This window comes from Myzus persicae, unplaced genomic scaffold (assembly GCF_001856785.1).
Source record: "Myzus persicae strain clone G006 unplaced genomic scaffold, MPER_G0061.0, whole genome shotgun sequence".
In the NCBI taxonomy this organism is placed as follows: domain Eukaryota; kingdom Metazoa; phylum Arthropoda; class Insecta; order Hemiptera; family Aphididae; genus Myzus; species Myzus persicae.
In genome coordinates, this window is record NW_019103989.1 from 592650 (window position 1) to 613601 (window position 20952).

The 20952-nt window shown below is 28.4% G+C and overlaps 1 protein-coding gene across 1 annotated transcript in view; it reads right to left on the bottom strand.

Moving 5' to 3' along the window:
- Positions 1–16585: 16585 nt before the first annotated feature.
- Positions 16586–20952, bottom strand: part of LOC111037299 (protein Wnt-2) — a 69750-nt gene continuing 65383 nt past the window's right edge. The window contains exons 4-5 of the mRNA XM_022319805.1: positions 17658–18048; positions 16586–16857 (exon numbers count right to left, since the gene is read on the bottom strand). Coding sequence (XP_022175497.1) covers positions 16706–16857; positions 17658–18048 — 543 coding nt within the window. The 3' untranslated portion in view covers positions 16586–16705. The remainder of the gene's footprint in view (positions 16858–17657; positions 18049–20952) is intronic.

Below are 20952 nucleotides of genomic sequence, written 5' to 3' on the forward strand. Positions count from 1 at the left end.
TATAATTTGAATTATTAGGTACCTATGTGAATAATATTATTATACTGTCAGTTATATCCGTTATTTGTAAAGACATACTAGTTATCATAGTACATATTATAAACATTTATTGATTAATAATAATAACTCATGAATATTACAAAGTTTTCATGAATACTAAAGGGTCTTTTTTTTGGTCAATGACTGACAATACAAATAATAACTATAATGTCGACACTCTATTAACAACATGCTTACTTTATTATCCATATACATACATGTTATACCATATTTATATAAATATTACAAACTGTTGCAGTGTATGTAAGAATAAATTTTCGGTTGAACTGGGGTTGGATTTAGGTCAATTGAGGGTCCGAGAGCGCAAAAGTATATTTTGGCGTTCTGAAATATACAATGTTATTTATAGTTTATACGTTTAGTTTTACTTCGTTTGTAAGTTATTGCCAGTTTTTATTCTACTCGTGTTCAATGGTTCGAATTATATTGATATTTTTATAATTCTTTTTCGTAATTTTTCAATTTAAGCGAAATAATAGTAAACTTTGACTCCTTAGGCTTATATTAATTCTTTTTTTTTTAATATAAAAGCATGATAAGTGGTATAATTACTGTAGGTTTAACGCTTCATCTGATATGTCTTCAAATGTATGGGTATATAATATAGATTTCGAAGGTTTTGTATTGACTTCGTCGGTTGTTGATTCTACCGATCCTTAAAAATTTAATTTAGTATAACTTTATATAAATATCAATAGTAAAACCAATTTAAAAGTTTTGATAATAGATTAGTTGTACTATACTCACCAATATAACCTATATCGTGTAAATCATTATTTTGGGTCACATTTATTTTTTGAATAAGCTATACTTACTAATTATATTATAAATCTATTGCAGACAATTAAAACATATCAGTTGGGTCTATAAAACAAAAATACATAGGATATACATTATTTTAAATTTAAATTTGCAGTATTGTACATTAATACATTGAGCGTTATAACTCGTATTATAAATCAATTATTCTAATAAAAAACGATGTCTTCAACGTTTCTATATGGCTAGTTTTTACTAGTGATTCAAACCGGAAGCGGTGATGATGCTCACTGCTTGCAGAAGTCTAAAGGCTCGTATTACCAAAACGTTTTCTCAGTGTATAACACTTCAGTACTTGCGAACAGCGACAATAATCGAATGGCAGCGTGGGTGAGGGGAAGAAGAGCTTTTTGTTCGCGATTTGCTAGGACTGACCAACCGACGACGTGGAAATAATCGAGGTTAACCGCTTACCTGTAAATCGTATATTACATTATATTTTCCATAGGTCATAGAGAAATCATTGTTAATCGGACACGGAGAAAAATGTTCGATGCTCAATGGCCACCGCCATTTTCTATTTTCCATCGACAATTGACCATTGGAAAACATCGTGGTTACCAACTCATGAACATCGTAAAACCACGGGTTTTCACTACGTGTTGAGTTCCGAGTATAATATGTAGGTAAAAAATGTGGGTAGTACGTTAGTTACAAGGTTTAAAATACATTCAACTTTAAACAATATGGTTTAATGAAAATCCGGGTTTAACCGTATAAAAATGGCGGTCACTCGAAATCGGTATACATTTTTTGACCGAGTATAATAAATGCGGTAACGATTACTTCCACGTTGTCTGTCAAGTCGAGTTCACAGCCACGTCAGATGACGGTTGCCGAGTCCTGCGTTTTTGTCTTACTCTGATTGGCTGTTGTGATCATGGACCACGGTATCATATCACTAAATGGGATCTACCGGGAAATTTCTATAGGGTTCATAGACATTTTACTCAGAGTATAAGGTCTATAATGGCCGAGTTCAACTTTTGGACACGATACGACACGACACGACACGACACGATGGACGACGTAGCTGTGAACCCGTCTTTAGTCATTTTGAAGAAAATGTGGTTACGGCTGGTGCTTTACTTAACTCTTCGCACCTCAATTATCGTAGGGCCTTTACACAGTGGTTTGATATGTATATTTTAATCTCAAACGTTGAACATCAAATATTATGATAAAAACTCATCGTTAACAACTTTTACATGAAAATTTTAAAATAGCCAATGGAAACATGCCCAGCTGTAATTGAAAAATGTTTTGGAGGACAGTTGTCTACACTACCCACTCGCGCATATGTGTTTACGGGGAAAGGGCCTATAAAATATTCTAGCACCGAGACCTCATAACATTATACGATTTTTTGCGTGAAATTAACCACGGACGAATATGAATTAGATCCAAAAAGTTTATAGTTTTAGTTAAATAATCAAGAATCTTTCATACCTGATGCTTTTTGGAAACTTAAGTGTCGTGGCTAATAACGAATAATATTCAATAAATAAATACTAAAATTAAACAAAGACATTATTGATTTATTCAAGAATAAAAATATTTCCATTCAAAACAGTAGTTTTTTTCTTTCCAAATGTATGTTACTATATTATATATCCTATAGTATTTACAATCTTACAGCATTTGATTTCTTCAAACTATATACTACCTGATTTAATTAATCAAATAAACACCAAAATTTATTTTTTCGCATCCAAAGCTTCACAAATTAATACTACATTTGTATTGTTTTTTTATTTTTTAATAATGCATATTCTTCTCAAATTCTATCTTTTCTATAGTATTAACTATTAAGTTTATTTTTTAGAACGTAGGACATGATGTAATGTAAAAGGGTATTATTGTCTTGTTATTGTTTTTATTTTTGTAACCATGTGCGTCATCATACATATAGGGATTTCATTCTAAAAGTCATTGTTTATAATGATTTCAATTTCGTTAAGTGGTTTTACTGTAACAGGCATAAGAAAATAGATACATAGAGAGCTATGTAGATACGTTTCTACAGGTGCGTATGGTTGAAACTAGAAATCGTAGTACTGGAACTGGGAGGAAATATCTTAAGTAACTATGTGTTGGTCAAAAAGATTTACGTTTTATTTTAAACCTCTATCTTTGAGTTTAAAATTTCATTTTTCCCATTAACTAATTGTTACAATCTGTTCCACCAGTGGTTGAATTTGATCTAAAAATGTTCTCTGATTTTCATTTGGAGATTGTTGCTAAACTGTAATTGCGATTTTAGTGACTTTGTATTATATTAATATTAATGACAATGATAAAACGATGAGATTTAAATCCATTAGGAATCAGAATAACGAAACAGCCACTACAGCTGTAATAAAATGGCAGGGAAGCAGTCCATAGAAAAACACTTGTGGTGATATATTTTTCATGTGATTCCTTATTAGGATTTAAAATTTATCTCTATTAATCTGTCAGGTTAATCTTGTCCACGTTTTTTTACAAATATTGTATTATAAAATATCGTAAACAATTTCACAACATTGTAACACACTGCTTATATACAGTACTACAATACTATACATATTCAGTATACTATAGGCTGAAGTCAACTATTCATTCATTGATATTGGTATTCTATAATGTTTTCAGATTATTCACATTGAATTATATCATATTGTATAATATGCAATGTGAAATTGTACACAATTATATTCAACTATTGGTCGATATTTAAATTTGTTTGACAAATACAATAAAAAATTTGATTAAAACTTCGAATGCCCTAGTACAAATTTAAAATTCAAATTAAATCGAAACGATATAATCGAATATCATACTACAAGTGCAAAAAAATCAACGCTCTACCGACGACGTAAATCTTGTTTTATGATTATGAGTGATTTACATCGACATATAAATAAAAACGAGAACTAAAAAACCGAATAGAATGGATTAGAATATTTTATTTTACGATTTCGTCGTTTTTGCATTAAAGCCGAGAAAACGATCCAATATGATATAAACTCTACTAAGTCACGTGGTGCGTCTTGGTGACCTAACTAAAAACAATAAAATTTTGTATTCACATTAACTTATATAATCATATATAGTGAAATCACCTCGGCTGACTCTCATATAAGTTAACATATATCAAGAGTGGACAAAATCTGTAATGCGTGTTGTTATCATACGTATTGTATCACCATGCAGGATTTCACTAATATGAAAACTCGTTAGGTACGACAAAAGGATTTTGTTTGCAACAAGTTTCCCCTATTTTGCTTTAACCATATTCTTTTGTGCCGGAGCATCTCTAAGCGAGTTGTATATTATTTGGTTAAAATTGTGGCAACCAGGCCCTAATAGAGCCGGCGAGTTACCGAGTTGAACTCGGTGGGCCGCTTAACATTTGCGCCGGCTTAGTAGTGTATTATTTATTATTTATCTATGTCAACTGCTTATTATAATATGTATAATTTATATTGTATGATATATGATATTATTATTAAAATATGGATAACTATTAATGGCTTTATCTTATTGGAAAATTGGCCTTTAACTTTTTTAGGGCCGGTTAAAGTCGTATAACTCGGTGGGCCGATACCTTGTCTGGTGGCAACTGGCAATGAATAAGGATAAATATAGGAGTGAATGTGTAATTGAAAAGAGTTGTCATGCTGTGACGGTGATGGAAACTAGAAATCACCTACAACTTAGGTGGACTTTTCGACCTGGCCACACTCACAATTTGTATTGCCCCCTGTCTGACAACTATTTCTAATTGTTTGTTATTAATCTTAGATTATTAGAGTGAATTTACTAACTTTTGAATTATGACCAAACTTAAAGATAATATTATCTGTGTTTTTTGGTTGGTTTTGCATAAAATTAAAATTTGTATGCGAGTAATGAGAATTTTAAAATATTAATATTTTATCAAATCAAGCATCAAATGCTGGGTCCACGCAGAACATGAAAACAGAACAAAACTTTAACTCAACTTTTCCAGACACAGATGGGACAGTCTAAATTGTTTTTTAAAACGGAAACAAACAAAAATCATTCTATGTGGATCCGGCATTATATTATATTATTTATATTATCCCATTGAGTCGATATTTCAACAATTTGTTCTGAAAAATTGAATATTTAAACAAAACATAATTTTAGTTATTCAATACGAATATTATTCGTAGGGATTTGGAACTTTTCTCCATTACGTACATCATTATTTTCAATGAACATTGAAATGTACAAAACATTTCAAATTACTAAAGAATATACTATTATTATAACCTATTCCACCGTTCTACCGTGATATGTCTGACTTACCGACTACAAGCTAAATTGTTTAATTAGTTACACGATGTGTTATATAACTATTTTCTTAATGCACTTTTCAATTAGAATAATTTTTATCTACAGCGGCAGTTAGCAATCTTATAGGTTAATGTAAGCATATAACATCATGCATATACATCTTATGCTTGATACAACAGTTGATACATTTGAACAAAATATTAACGGTGTATTGAAAATGTATAAACAAAAAATTGTATATCTAACTTATGGTTTTAAGCCAGTCTCGACGGGAAAAAATAATGATTTCCTTTTCGTGTTTTTATATTGTTTTGCGCACACGAGTAAGTATAACCAGCACGCAAGTTCTGGTATTATAATATAATATTGTATTTTTAAAGACGCATAATAATTTCGGCCGACTGGCTACTTTGCACTGCAGTGATATAATATTATGAATAGGGCTGTGTAAAGTATCACTATATTGTAATATTGTTTGTTACTGATTCCAAGTTGAACGGATCCACAAAGAATAAATTATTACATTGTACTCATCATATTATTACTTTATCGGTGGTTATAACCTAACTATATAAATTTTTTATGTTTACTCTACTTATTACCAACCTATTAATTTCCAAACTGAATGAATATAAGGTCAATTTTAAAAGCGCATGCGATTGATTTACTTGACTTAAATAGTGGTGAAAGAGTTTTTATAATTTTTTATTTAGGATAATCATATCATCGAGCGCGATAAAACTGGAATTTTAATTTTATGAATTAATGATCGCAGTATGTATACAGACCGCACTTAAACTTTTGCGTTTTGGAATATTCAACTAGTGACTGTGATATTGTTATTTTACATGCTGTTTAATGTTTATAAGCTGTTAATTGGTCTTACAGTGTTAAATCTTACAGATCGTTTTAAAAAGTATCATAGTGATACCCAAACTTCTGTGCATTTTGATTCATAAGAGTTGGTATTTTATTTATTAACTCAAACATACATAAATTTAAGGTCAGTTCAAAAAAAAAAATGATAAAATAAAACAGTACAACACAAAATACCTTTATAAAAATAATGTTAATAGAAGACTCGTTAAAAGATTATAAAGCAAAAAAAAAAAATCATTTACACTTCATTAATTTGGCATCATCGCATAATAAAAAAATTAATTTTTACAGTTAACTAAGATATTGATCTATATACAACACAATACATTAATTAATAACACAAAATAATTGTACAATTGTACATGTATTATTATTTATATTTTATAATAATACAATATATATTGTTACACTTGATTATAAATTTTAGGTGCAGTGCACCGGATTTATTATTTTGTGGATTATCAGTTAATAATAGAAGTATATTATTATTTTTTAAACTATTATACACATGTAAATATTACATATTGTGGTTATGCTTTATATCTGTTTTAAAAAATAAATAATTTTTAACTAAATTTTGGTATTCCCTCGTTAGTTACCGGATATGTGAATAAATATTACTTATTATACCATTTTATTTGCACATGTCTAAAAAAAATTCTTCACAAATGTACATTTATTTTTGATTTATAAATAAAGTAACGAAGTAACCAGGGTGGTCACAAGTATGTGTCAACATGTATAGGTGGTATGCATTGGTAGAATCGATGATAGGCGTAGTCCATCAGGGTAAATCTATGAATCTATCTTCAATCTGTATGTATGAGTGCATTTTTATATACCTATCAATTGAATAAAAATTGTCGGAGGGTTGTGCACGGTTTGGACAAGGTATACTTCAGCGTATACCGTAGTCTCGAAAACACTTTCCTTCTCACTTGAATGTATTTAGGACTATAAAAACGTTGATGTAATTCGTTTTACTTACTTAAAGTTGTTGTTGTTAAAGACACGGCGCTTTCCATTATTATCAATTAGGCAGCTGTGCTTAATTATTGAACATGTGAAAGCATAAAACAATGATGATGAATTGATGATGTATCCAACACATAATACCTAATAACTTACTACAAGGTCTAGGATCCAATATCAATTATCTAGTTCTAGTATAAAAGTTAAGGATTGGCCCAAACGACCTCGACAGTATTGCATTGACGGAATCTATGGGTCCCCATAAAGTTGTTGCTACCTGGTACGAAAAAAGGTTTTTAAATGTTTCGTTGCCGACTTAAGACAGCCTAAGGCTAGGTAATAAATAATTAAAAATAAAAAGTCAGCTGAGTATGAAGTTATATTATGATTTATTTTAAGCAGGTCAAATGCGTTCTGGTACATTTAACAAAACGAAAAGCAGAACGAATTAACACTATAATACGTATTCTCAGGTCAGTATGTACTATATAATATACCTATGTATACATTTATGTCACGTTTGGGTACATTTATTTTCGCTATTATTTTGTAGAGTCCATTAGCTCACTAACGTGCGACTAGCCTGGTGGCTGAGGGACGACACCAGGGTGGCTGGTTGTTAATCGTACCCTGAAAATGTTCGTTTCATTTGTCTATTTGTAAACGTGTGTCGGGCTTTAAAGATAAATTTAAGTTTTGAGCTGGCAGAATGTGACAAAAATATAAGCTTCAGGAGACTAGGTCATTGTTTTGCCCACCAACCGATTAACGTTATTTACATTTAGATGATTAAGTGAGTGTCATTGAAATTAAATAAAAAAACGGGCAAAGAGTGCATGAAAACAGTATAAATTTGTATTATCTAATATCAGTTTAACGACAAATACATAATACAAGAAATGCAATAATACCTTTGTGGACAAAATTATGATTGTGAACGATTTTTATCTCTATAAGATAGCATATTTAATTGGTATACATAATGTAAATGAAAAATATTTTAACAAAACCTTTGAAAATATAATAAAGAAAAATGTAGATTGATATGACGTGTATTCATTTATCTTTTACAAAAATGTCGGTTTTAATTTATTCACTGCACGTCGCACGATAATGAGGAGAATGATATTATAAGTAATTATTATTATTAATAACTTATATAATGGGTACGACCGACTACCCAAAATCATTAATATTATAAAATGTATTTGAGAGTAAATTTTTTAGCTAGGTATTTTTTTTTTACAGGTTACCATTGACTTAATATTGTTTATTGCATTCATATATAAAACCTGCAGTTCATAATTACTTGAAACTTGTGAGAGCAAATGAAAATATAAGTAGGTACTAAAAGTATTAATAAAACTTCATGATGTTGTTATGCATTTAATCAACCAGATACAAATTTAACTATTGTTATTTTTTAATATTGATATGGTCCATGATTAATTTCATAATATTTATATTATTTTTTTGTTTTGATGTTTTTTAAAATATTTTATATCACGTGTCTTAAAACTTTAATACAAAAACTTAATAGTTGAATATATTATTAAAGTTCTTATTTTTTTAAATTAAATACAATTGTTTATGGAAATTATTTTACGAAACAATTGTACATTTCAAAAATCTATTTAAGCTTTAATGTTGGTTGGGTTCTATTCTTAATATTGATTTTTTAAATAGTAAATCAAGCTGCTTAAAAACAAAAAAAATAATTTAATTTAAAAAAAGAAGTATATACAGTTAAAATAAACACTGCAGCAGTTTGTTGGAAATCGAAGATAAATATTCCATCCTCGTTGGTAAATTATTTAGTAGTTTAGTGATGTTCTTTTAACAAAACAGAGTTTAAAAATAAAACTATTTTTGTTTCTGTAATTACTTGAGTAAGGAGTATACACATTATATTATATTTGTCTTGTTTAACATCAGTTTTACTCGCACTACGATAAATTCATTGTCGTCAACATGTGCTTTTGACAAAGATCAGTTTTTGCCTCCGGAGACAATAATAACGATTAAAGAATGTTTTAAGCAATCACAATGACAAAGTTTATGAACCCCGTAGACGTTTTCCGGGGGTCTGAAATTAGATGAAATTTGACTACGGATCTTGGATGGAAACACGTGTCACATAATTTATATGGAAATAAATTAAAATAATCCTTACCTAATAGACAATAGGGGATGTATGTATATAGAATTTTTGGACAGCGACAGCCTACGTTATTTGGATTTTTTGTTTGTCAACGCTGGTGTTAGGTGAGTTTTCGTGAAATCCATTACTTGAAAAATAATGAACACCGAATATAAATTAATCAAAAATTGAAGATTTTTTCAATAAGTGGGACAAGTGCGGACGCGGGGTGCCATTTTAAGTGCTGCTGAGGTGACGCCTTAGTATGAGTATTATAAAAATATGAAGTAGGTACCTATAATGTTAAGTGTTATCCGTATTTATAGTATAAAAAGATCAATAAAGTGTATTGTAATATAAATGATAAATTAATGTTTAAACAAAAATAATGTAGTATGACAATGTCGTGTAGATGATATGACATATAAAACATACACACATAATTAAATTGATGTATACATTATCATGTTTGTTTTTCAAGTGGTTTTGAATAATGATCGACTCACATTAGAAATAATTCCATGCAGTCATGTACAGTTTATGTATAGTAATTATTTTACTCTTATTAGTCTTGGTAATAACAATTATATATAGACTACACATCTGAGTGTATACGTTGTCCATATATTTTTTTTTTATAAAATGGTAATTATTTAGGTACACGTTTATCTTTATTATTTATAAGACAATTAATAAAAAAATTGTCAACTTACTTTTATAGTTTTATCATAATAAGATTTATAAACACAACTGTATATTAATTAAATTTATTTACTTTAAATAATATGATAATTCTTTAAGCTTTAAGGTGGATATTTTGTGAAATGTTTTTTTTTATATCATTAATGAAAAAAAAACCACTTATGTTCTGTGAAAAGAATAATTTATAATATCGATGGAATAATGTTGTGACCAGAAGTATTGTCTAGTATGAAAAAAAAATGTATAGCAACCAAAAATAACAATACAAAAAATTAACACGAAATGCCGTTTATACTTATTACTTGTGTATTCAGTGACTACTCAATTATTAGACTATTCAAGTATTTTAGACTAGTGAAATAATTATTTAAAAATAAGGTTAGGTAATGCAGGTATTAGCGTTTATTTCTGTAACTTTTTATAGTATTTATAATATCTTGTCTCTATAATAATAATTTTGCTAAAAAATATCCACACAAAAATTCAATCTCATCACAAAATATTGATTTATAAAAAAAAATGTACATTCTAGAAACTATATAAGCTTATCAGCTGAAGCCCGTTTTTGATTACATATACTTATAAATACATATTAATTATATATGCACGTATATGCATGTATATTTTACCGGCTTATTGACGATCTGGTCTTCATTCATAAGATTTTATCGAAGCCCTCGAGCTGTAACTTTTATCTATGTGAGTAGTCAAGTGTTTCTATCGGGTTTGAGGTCTTAAAATCACGTGACATGGCAGTAAACTAACGAATTATGGGACACGAGACGACTGGTGCGGTTAAAGAAAATCCACTTGTTAGTAGTTTCCCGATCATTTTTAATGACCCTTTGTAGGCATAAAGCTAATTTAAAATAGTTTTTTTACTCTCTGGTCAAAATTATATTCATAATTATAAACATAGATGTGTCTATTGTAAGGTGAAGGGAGGCATCTGCCATCTGGTGCTATGGAATTAGATTAAGTGAGTAACAGTACTAATAAAAAGCATTAAAAAACACCTCATAAAACAAGTTAATTATACAATGTATACAAATAATTTTGAATTATACTAATAATATAAGTTATATGATTTATTATATTATATACTTACTATGTTTTAATTTTAATTTTTTATTATAATTTGTTTTTTAAAATTCAATAGTTGTTTTTTGCATGTTTAAAATTGTTTTTTGTACATTTTATCTTTTTTATATACAATTTTTGAATTTTAATCTGTAAGAATCATAAAATAAACAAATGTAACTATAACAACATATTTTTAATTTAAAAATTATATTTAATCTCTTCCTATTTTATGCTATGAATTATGATTAATAAAATGTTGATATGTTACTGTTACATAAGTAATAATACATAGGACGAATGTTCAAGGCAAGCCTATGTTTATAAATACATAAATATTAAACATATATTGTGACCAATATAAAATAATAAAAACACAGTTACCTTTGAAATAATTCACACACACAAATATCGACAGTATTTTCAAATTCTTGAGAAATTAATAACCCAATTTTTGCTTTTAACTGAGTAATCATCTCATAATTTTAAAGCTGTAACCGTCTTGTAAAATCTCAACAAATATTATTTTCGTTAATGTTTTTAATTATCAATAATAATAAGAAAAATTATCAGTGCAATTGATACTATTTTGTTTGACCCAGACTTGACGTCTCAAATATACTTTATATTAACTTTAAATCATATAATATAAAGAAAATGGTTGCGAGGGAGATAGAGGAAATCGAATTGGCGTTGGGCCTCAGTGTTCCAAATAATGTGGATAATAACAATAACAATACTATAATATTATAATAGTTTATTGGTATGCCGTTCCTTTTATATTGAAACGATGAGTCAAACTTATTTAGAATACTTGGAATAATGCCCAAACACAACAGAGTATAATAATTATCTGACTTTATCCTTTTTTTTATGGTTTATGCCTCAATTTATGTACATATTTATTGATATATTATCTAGGTGCCTATAATTTTATATTTTTATTTCAAAACGATAAGTAGTTACACTGTTATGATCTCTGTACAGACAAGAGTATAGATGTGTTATACTATAGACTCCACTTAATAGGGAAAATTCTTCAATTACCAAAATAAAATTATTATTGTAGTTATAGTGTAAATGTTCACCGCTTATTAGGGCCACGGAACTGGATAATTGTGACATTTTCATTGGGTACATGTTATATATTATTATAACAATCTTATCATCAGTAATCCGACAATATATATTATTGAATTAAATTATTAGGGTAAGTTTATGCTATATATTTACCGTATAATAATAATAAATACTATTGTCTATTCACTTTTTATTTCCAAAAATTAAATAAATATTTGTTATTTTTTTATAAATCTATTAAACCATGCCATATACTAATAAAATACACAAAGGTTTTGGTTCATTAATGAATCCATTAGACTTATTAATAAAAATACCCGTTTGTGTTTCAAGATTTTTTTTCTTGAGATTTAAATTAATGGTTTCGAAATTTCATGAGATATTTCTATAAAAAATAAAAAATATTTTTATTGTACCTCAAAGTTTATAATCATCAACTAAGGCTTTAAAAGTTTGTTCATTGCATGAAACAAAAAAAAAAAAAATAATATATTTACATATAATGTAGGAGTATAACAAATTTAAACATAGTCTTTTAACTCTTAAATTAAAAACTTATAGCCAACTCAACATTAAAATATATGACGATATATGATTCTTGTTTTTCTGATATGATTTATAATTTATAATAAAATTTATACCAACACTTTACCATATATTATACAATTATAAACTTAATTTATAACCATTGACATATTTTAGTAAAATTCAATTAATTCATAAACCTTGGTGGATAATTGATAAGTTATTCATTATCAATGTTTTCTACGTAGTCTATATATTATTTCTAATCATTTATAACCTAATACTTTTTAAATACTATTTTTCTTAATATCATTGAAATATTTCAAGAGAATTAAATATTTTAAAGTCAGAACACTAGTTATAATATATGCTTGCCAATAAAAGCACTGCACAAACGATCTACTGAGAGTACATAGATACTATTATAATATCGGTGGCGTATTTGAGGGTGGAACCTAGGGCTAACAGCTCCCTACAAAAAAGTTCACTATACCATTTACGGTATCGATTAAAACTATTACGTAGGTATATGAGACCCAATATGTAATAATACTACTTTTTCACCCACCAAACTATATTTGCATGGAAATCGATAGGCATCACAATAAAGAAATACATTTTTTACAGATAGAATGGAAAATGAAAATTCCATGCCTTATAAAATCGACAATTACAAATTAAATCGATTTCATTACTTCTAAGTAAGTAATTGTGTACTAGTGTGATTGTGTTTGAAATTATTTTTTTGTAATGGATACATGTTACATAGACGACCACTAGGTACCACTCTGTCACTCATTATACCCGGGCTTCAAACTGTGAAGTATGACGTATATTGTAAATAGTACGATGTTTAATACCAGGATTTATATTATGAGCAATTATTATGATCATGGAATATTTTAATAACTATCATTCGTGTTAAATATTATCGAAATATCCACCATCTACTAGTCACATAAAAAGGCTCAGAATTATGTGACATATCCGTAGGAAGAGTACTCGTTTAAATATTTAAGATACCTACAGTGGAACCTCGATTAGTCGAAATTCAATGGAAATGCAATTTTTTCGACTTATCGAGGTTTTCGACTTACTAAGATTTTCGAGTTACCAAGGTTTTAGAAAAAAAAATTTGACTTAAAGAGTTTTTAAAATGTATGTAGGTAGGTACTAAAGTTTTTAATTATTATATACAATGTAAAAAAAACGTGATTATATAGGTTATTTAAATTTAAAAAAAAATATCAGGAATAAAATATAATTTTGTGTTGAAACTTTATAATAGAAAATTTGTTATTCTACATTGACTTAAAATTCGAGATTTGCTATTATTAATTTATCAATTATCTAAATATTCAGGTATCGGAATGGATAAGCCGATTAGACAAATGTTTATAAAATTATCCGTCATTATCCGTCTATATTCGGAGCACAGAAGGTTCGAGTTATCTATAGTTTTTTTTTCGAGTAATCGAGGTTTTTGACTTATCGAGGTTCTACTGTATATAAATGTATAATATTACGACTTAGGAATGTCTTATGTATTTAAGTATTCCATTGCATAATATTACCTTATGAATTATATTTAGACATGTAATTTATTTTTTATTTTCATGGTCGATTTTGGTAGGTATATTGTGTATGTTACAAATTTGACATCCGCATAAAATACAGAATAACAACCATAATTATTACTCAACATTGCATCCAAAATCATAGGCACAACTAAGGATTTTTTTAATTTTTTTTTTTTTGGGGGGGGGGGAGGCAACAATATTGTATCAGCAGTGCGAACCTTGGTAATATATATTTGAAGTTAAAATATGATCAAAACACTGGTGGCGGGGCTATGGATAAAACTGTGTGGCTACGCCCTCAGAGCCCTTCTAGTAGCACCTGTGCTCAAAATGGCAAAATCATTTCAAGTTGAATGCGTTTCATTTACTCTGTATTAAGACTAGTAATAAATGATTCATTCAGATCAAAATGGCGATAATATTGCACACATTATACATCACTTACATACAACTTACTTAAAAGCAGTGGCATATTTATGTGTTACTCAGGGTGTAGAATATAGAGGACTTTCGCCCTAATTTATTGCACTCTTATATAACTCTACACTATTGAACTTTAACAGGGGAAAAACACAAAAACATGATTAAATATATTGAAGCAAAAGAAGAATATTTGGTATTATAGTTTAGACAAAGTGTTTTATATAGGTATGAGTAGGTTGTTGTAATAATTACGTTTGTTTTTTTTTACACAATAAACGACGAAGCAATGCCAACACCAGTTCCTCCCTCGGTTCTCGATAACAAGGACAACAAAATGTATTGAGTAGGTATTTAAAACTCTTTGTTCCACTGGTGGTTTTAATGATTTTACTTGGACATTGTATGATCAGCCGCAGTATGTCTGTGTATATTTATAATCATGGTACTTAATGGTTCATTTAACTTGAAGGAGTAAAGACTTACGATGGACCATAGATTCAATTTTCAAGTATTTTAATGCAGAAAAAAAAATGGTAATCATTTTAAAAAAAAATTATAAAAATCTAAATTGTCTTGTGCCTGAAAATAACTTTAAATAAGCAATGATGCATAGAAAATGGTAATACAAATATCCTGTAAAAATATAATGTATCTAAGGACATTATGTTTTAGTTACAACAAAAAGTCTAAATCAATTTTATCAAAAACCAGTCTTGCCTAAAAATCCCAGTTTTTTCTTAATTTTACTTTTTTGTTTTTTCAAGAGTATTTGTCCCAAAACTCTCTGGAATTTTCTATTTTGACTATTTTCTAAATAGATTCATTTTCCAATCAGAAAAGATACTGAAGTTGAAACTAAATATATACAGACACACACACGTTGTAAAATCAAATAGAAAATCAAAAAAAAAATTGTTAATTTAAATAAATATTAAGAGTAGCAAGAGTATAGGTACATTATTTTTTTAGTCAGTTGATAATATGTAATCTATATGTAAATTAAAATCGAACAAATAGTTATTTTTTTATATACTTGTTTCATAATATTCGCAAAAATGTATGTCATAAAATAAATAATACAAAAAAGAATTTAGAACAGTATAAAATACATTTATAATACATTTAAATACTTTCAATCGAATTCATAGCAAGACTTATGATGAGTGGAGTCCTTTGACGCTTGTCAAGTACAGCCTGCACTTGACCCGTAGTTGCGGCGTGTGTATATATTGTCGGTGGATTAACAAATATTTCACCAGCCCTCGGAATGAACGAGTTCAAATTGAATAGACGAAAATGATTTGAGTTCATAATATTTTGGATGAATTAATTTATTCTGAAATTCGTTCACATTTTTGGTAAACTTAAACATTATTTCGAAGTTTCTTTTGGTTCAAAGTTTGTGTCACACAAAAACATTTTGTTGCTGAAATGGAATTTTTTTATACATTCACTTTGTGGGCTGCAAAGGGTTCTCATGTATAAATAATATAAATATAATAATTAATACAAATAATTAAAATTTCTTAATTAATTATAAGTAATAAACAAATTAATTCCAATTTTAGTATAACATTTTTATTTTCTTATTATTGCATGAGTAATTTGTTTTTAAATTAAAATTAATTGAACAGTGGGTGCATTTATGAGAGTTGTTGAGGCGAGAAAAAGCAACTAATGTTATATAAAAAATGAACTTGAGTTAATTTATTAATGAATTGAATGGAACTATTAGGTGAGAGAAAATTGAAGTGCTTATTAACTACAATTTGATGCTTTAAAGTAGTTCCTACTATAAATGAATATTTAGTCCTCGTTGTGTTGACTGCGTAGAAGCTGCAGGTGGTCACTGGAATAGAGGTTAGAGGAAAAATATATGACTCGTAAAGTCAAATAACCATAAAGCTCATATTATAGTATTGTACACAACTTGAACGGTAATTTTATTTATAAAATATAAAACTATTTATGTATAATATATAAATTATTATTACAATAATATTGTGCGTGGTATTTTTGAAATATCATATAAATAATTATATAGGTACACTCGTAAAATACTAAAAAATATAATAAGCTTATAAACAACGTAACGAGTACAAGTTATATTATATAATTTACGTAATAATATATGAGCACGTCATTTACAACTGTATTCTTCGGTCCGTTCCACGCACGTGTCGCACTTGACGTAACAGCACCAATAGAATGTGCACCGGCACTGTTTGGTCCTGGTGAACTGGTGAGTGTTGTACCCTCGTCCACAACACAACAGGTCACAGCCGTCCATGCCTATGGAAATTCGGACAAGATGATTAAAATACACGCAAAGTAAAAAATAATATAATAATCAAAAACAATAATAATAATTATCTATATGGCTGCGGACGGGTTGAGCTCAGTGTTATATAAAATAATAGTAAGTACAAGTGTGAGAATAAGGGTCAATGTCAAAATATATTAATTTTTGTTGAAAATACCACAATGGATAATCTTTATGATATCAATATTTGGTCACATATTGCATTTAGATTTCTACTTGCTAGAGAAAACTACTAAAACAAAATATGGCTTTTTCTAAATAACGTACATTTTCTCTGAAAAGTGACATTATACGTATATAGCCTTTATCGCATCAAGTTACATGAGAATGAGTTATGACATACAATAGTATACATACAGAAGATTCAACAAAGTCGTTTTATTCTGTTCCTCGACAGGAATCTCAAAAAAATAAATAAATAATGTCCATATTGTCCATATTGTACATTTCGGCACTTATGTAACCGTTCAGTGTTGCTTCGATATGTTAATCAGAAAAAATCTCTGTCAACGTATACACGTTATACAATTTACAATATCTTAAAAAAAATTTCTGCCACTGATAGAGATAACTCTCCGTGCGTCACCAACGTCAATTGGCTCAGTAACAGATTAGTAATAAGTATACATACTATACGTATAGCTTATGAATTATAATATATACTATGTATAGATATTTAGGTCATAGTGTCATTACTAATCGTTTTGTCGAATAGCAACGAAAAAAAAGTAGCTGCACTGTCTTTTATTTTACATTATCCTAGACTCACCCTCAGAAGTCCGGTTACAGGAACGGCCGTACGTGCCCAACGACCCGGTGCCAAAGTCCCGGTCGCAGTAGTTAGGTGACTGTTCCAGGTAGACAAGCTCGGTGATTTTTGGCTCCTCCTCGTCCGCCGACCCCGCCGCCGCTGACCTGGCCGACCTGAGCCTGAGCCTCAGTCGTCTTGACGACCGTTTACCAGAAGCCCTCTGTGGATTACCACCGACGACAGCAGCCGCAGCCCCCGCGGCCTGGACACTGCGCGCCTTCCGGTACTTTCGCATTAGAGCCTTGCCGACTTCCCGGAAGTGTGGCAAACTGTGCCAGCACGTCTTCATCGTACAACTCCCTGACACCCCGTGACACTTACAGTCAGTGTTCAATAGCATCTTGACAATCTGCGAACAAACAATATGTCAGCTAGGAGTCCATGTAAACATTTGAATATATATGTACATATATATAGGCACACTCTAGATAGACGGGATTTATTATTTTAATACGATTAAACGATTGATAACTTTAAGTAGGTCCAATTAAAGTATAAATTATAATTATAATGTTTCATTAAAATAATATAAAATTATATAGTATTGTGTTAAAAAGTATAAAAAGTATTATGTTTTTAATATATTAAGTCCTAACTTTTATAAAAACCTACCAGAGTAGGTGACTATTTATTGTGAATCTGAGACATATAAAACTATTTGACATAGATAATGATATAAATAACCAATGAATAAACTAGGTTTAAGTTGATAAATACTAGAAGAATTTACAGACTAGAAATTCCTTAAAATTCTTAACTCGGCACATTGCATTTATTGTGAAACATCAATACTTCTTACTAATATTAAAAATTTATAATTAAAAATTTAATGGGTCATGAAATAAGCTTCCATAAATAAAATAAAAATTAGATACATTTTAAAAATAAATTTCTATGCTGCAAAATGTTGGCAATTCTAATAAAATGACTACAAAGTAAAAATTAAAACTCAATTATAAAAAAATACAAACCACACTGTTTATATTTAGTTTCAAGAATTATTTTTAATTCGTTTTAATATTATAGTAGGTATGTTTTAATTTAAATAATACACGAAGTAACTACAGTTTGTATAGTTATTAAAAATACTTAGTAGTACTGATTAATGTTATACGAATAATTTAATAAATAAAAGGTAAACAGTGTGTACTTAAAAAATATATTATTTGCAAAGTGATTCACCAAGCTTCCTCGCCCTCGCAATTAATTTATTATAAATTCTGATTTTTGGATTTTTAAATGTACTAAAGAATTATACTTTTGAATTCTTTAAAGATTTTAGTACTATGGAAAAAAGGAATTAAATTATCTTTTCTTCTGAGAATCACCCTTTTTTTTCTTCAAATTTTTAAAAAGATTACTTTTTCAACATTTTAAAGAAAATACAATTAATAAATAAATATATAAAACAAAATTTGGACGAATAGTCCTAATCACTAAGAATACAAAAATATAAGGGTTATGATGGTTTGTATATTATTTTACCTATATTAATATAAATTTATCAGAATTTCATAATTTGTAAAAATCGTCCAAGTATAAAAATTACTAGACAAATAATTATGAAATGTATTTTATAATTTATGTAAAATCATTATTAAGGACAGCAGTTTTTATTAGTTTATAAAATTAAATAACTCGGAAACTCTCTGTTTAAATTTCGATCTATATACATCACCATTTAAAAAATGAACTGGCTATTAAAAAAGGTTTACGTTTCAATAAAAACAATACTCTTTAAAAAATGACGAGTTTTTGATTTAACTCTTTAAAAAAAATGTATTATTTCTATAATATAAAAACAATATCATTTTTTTTGTCAGGGTAATCTGTTTGTATTAAACCTATATAATATATATATATATATATGATACAATCGTTCAAACCATAATTCTGTAACACTGGATTTTCAAACGAACAAGAATTTCACTGTTCCGTGATACCCTCTATAATACGTAGGTACCTATATAATTATTGAAATAATCAAATATTTTAGCAATGTTATAACAAGAAGATCCCAATAATTCAAAAATAAATTTCGGTTGTCTATGAAATCGGTTGCTGAAAGTCCTGTTACTTAAATGAAATTATTTCTCAATCAAATCTATTTACCTTTATCTCTAATTTAACTGTTCAAAATGAATTTCTAGAATATTAAGCACATAATCATATAATATTGTCTACACATGCTTCCATCAACAACTCCAGACCTATACTAAGTTCTTACCCACTTCTAAAAGACCTTTGCATCCTTGGAACTCTTAAGAAATCCTAACAGCAGGTTAAAAATGAAGTGGTGCCGTGACCTTTTGAAAAACTTTAATATCTATCTCCTCTAAATATTTATATATACATATAGGTACAAAAATAATAATTATCATAATAATAATTAAAAATTAAAGATTCATCAACTAGCCAAGAATCATTAATAGGCGTTGTTATTTATTACTCTTATCATTTAAACTTATTGTGCTAATATTTGTATAGATTGCTCATGTCAAATTAACACAAATAAAATGTATTACCTACAAAAATAATACTTCTGTTGTCCCTGTCCATGTCCTGGTACATACTTAAACGAAGATTTATAACTGATAGATAAGTAAGTAAGTAGGTAAGTACTATAATAGTATATATTACTAAATAATATAGCATGGTATTATAAACATTGTTCGTAGATACTATAATATTATATATTATTATACTATGGTATTATAATAATGTATAGGCACACTTTGCGCGTACATTGTAACAATGGAGTTTTGTGCGTGGCTTATACCTTTGCGTAAGTATTACAATGTTAATAATAATAACGTCGTCGTTTGTAAAATAACCTTGGCGACTTGGCATGTGCCTCAACACGCGGCCGGGAAAGTTAATAAATAATTTTAACTCAGTTAAGTTTATTTTGGATTTGGTATCCGTCGACACTTTATATAATTTTAAAAAACTCAACATATCTACAAAATATTTAATTTTAACGTTTAAAAGTTGAACTTGTTGGTTAAAACGTTTCAGTTAATAGTACTTAAAATACTAATTAATTATAGGTTGCGAATTACGTTAGGCAAACTTTTATTCCCACAAGCTATATTATACATAATGGAAAGCTCTGCGATTTATCTGGGTGAATTATTTAATTATTTTGGGTCAAGTTTATGTCATCACATTAATTTTTAAATAAATGTAGGTATTTTTGGCAAGTAGAAATCGTCATAGACAAGTATGGTTTAATATCATCTATTTAGCATAA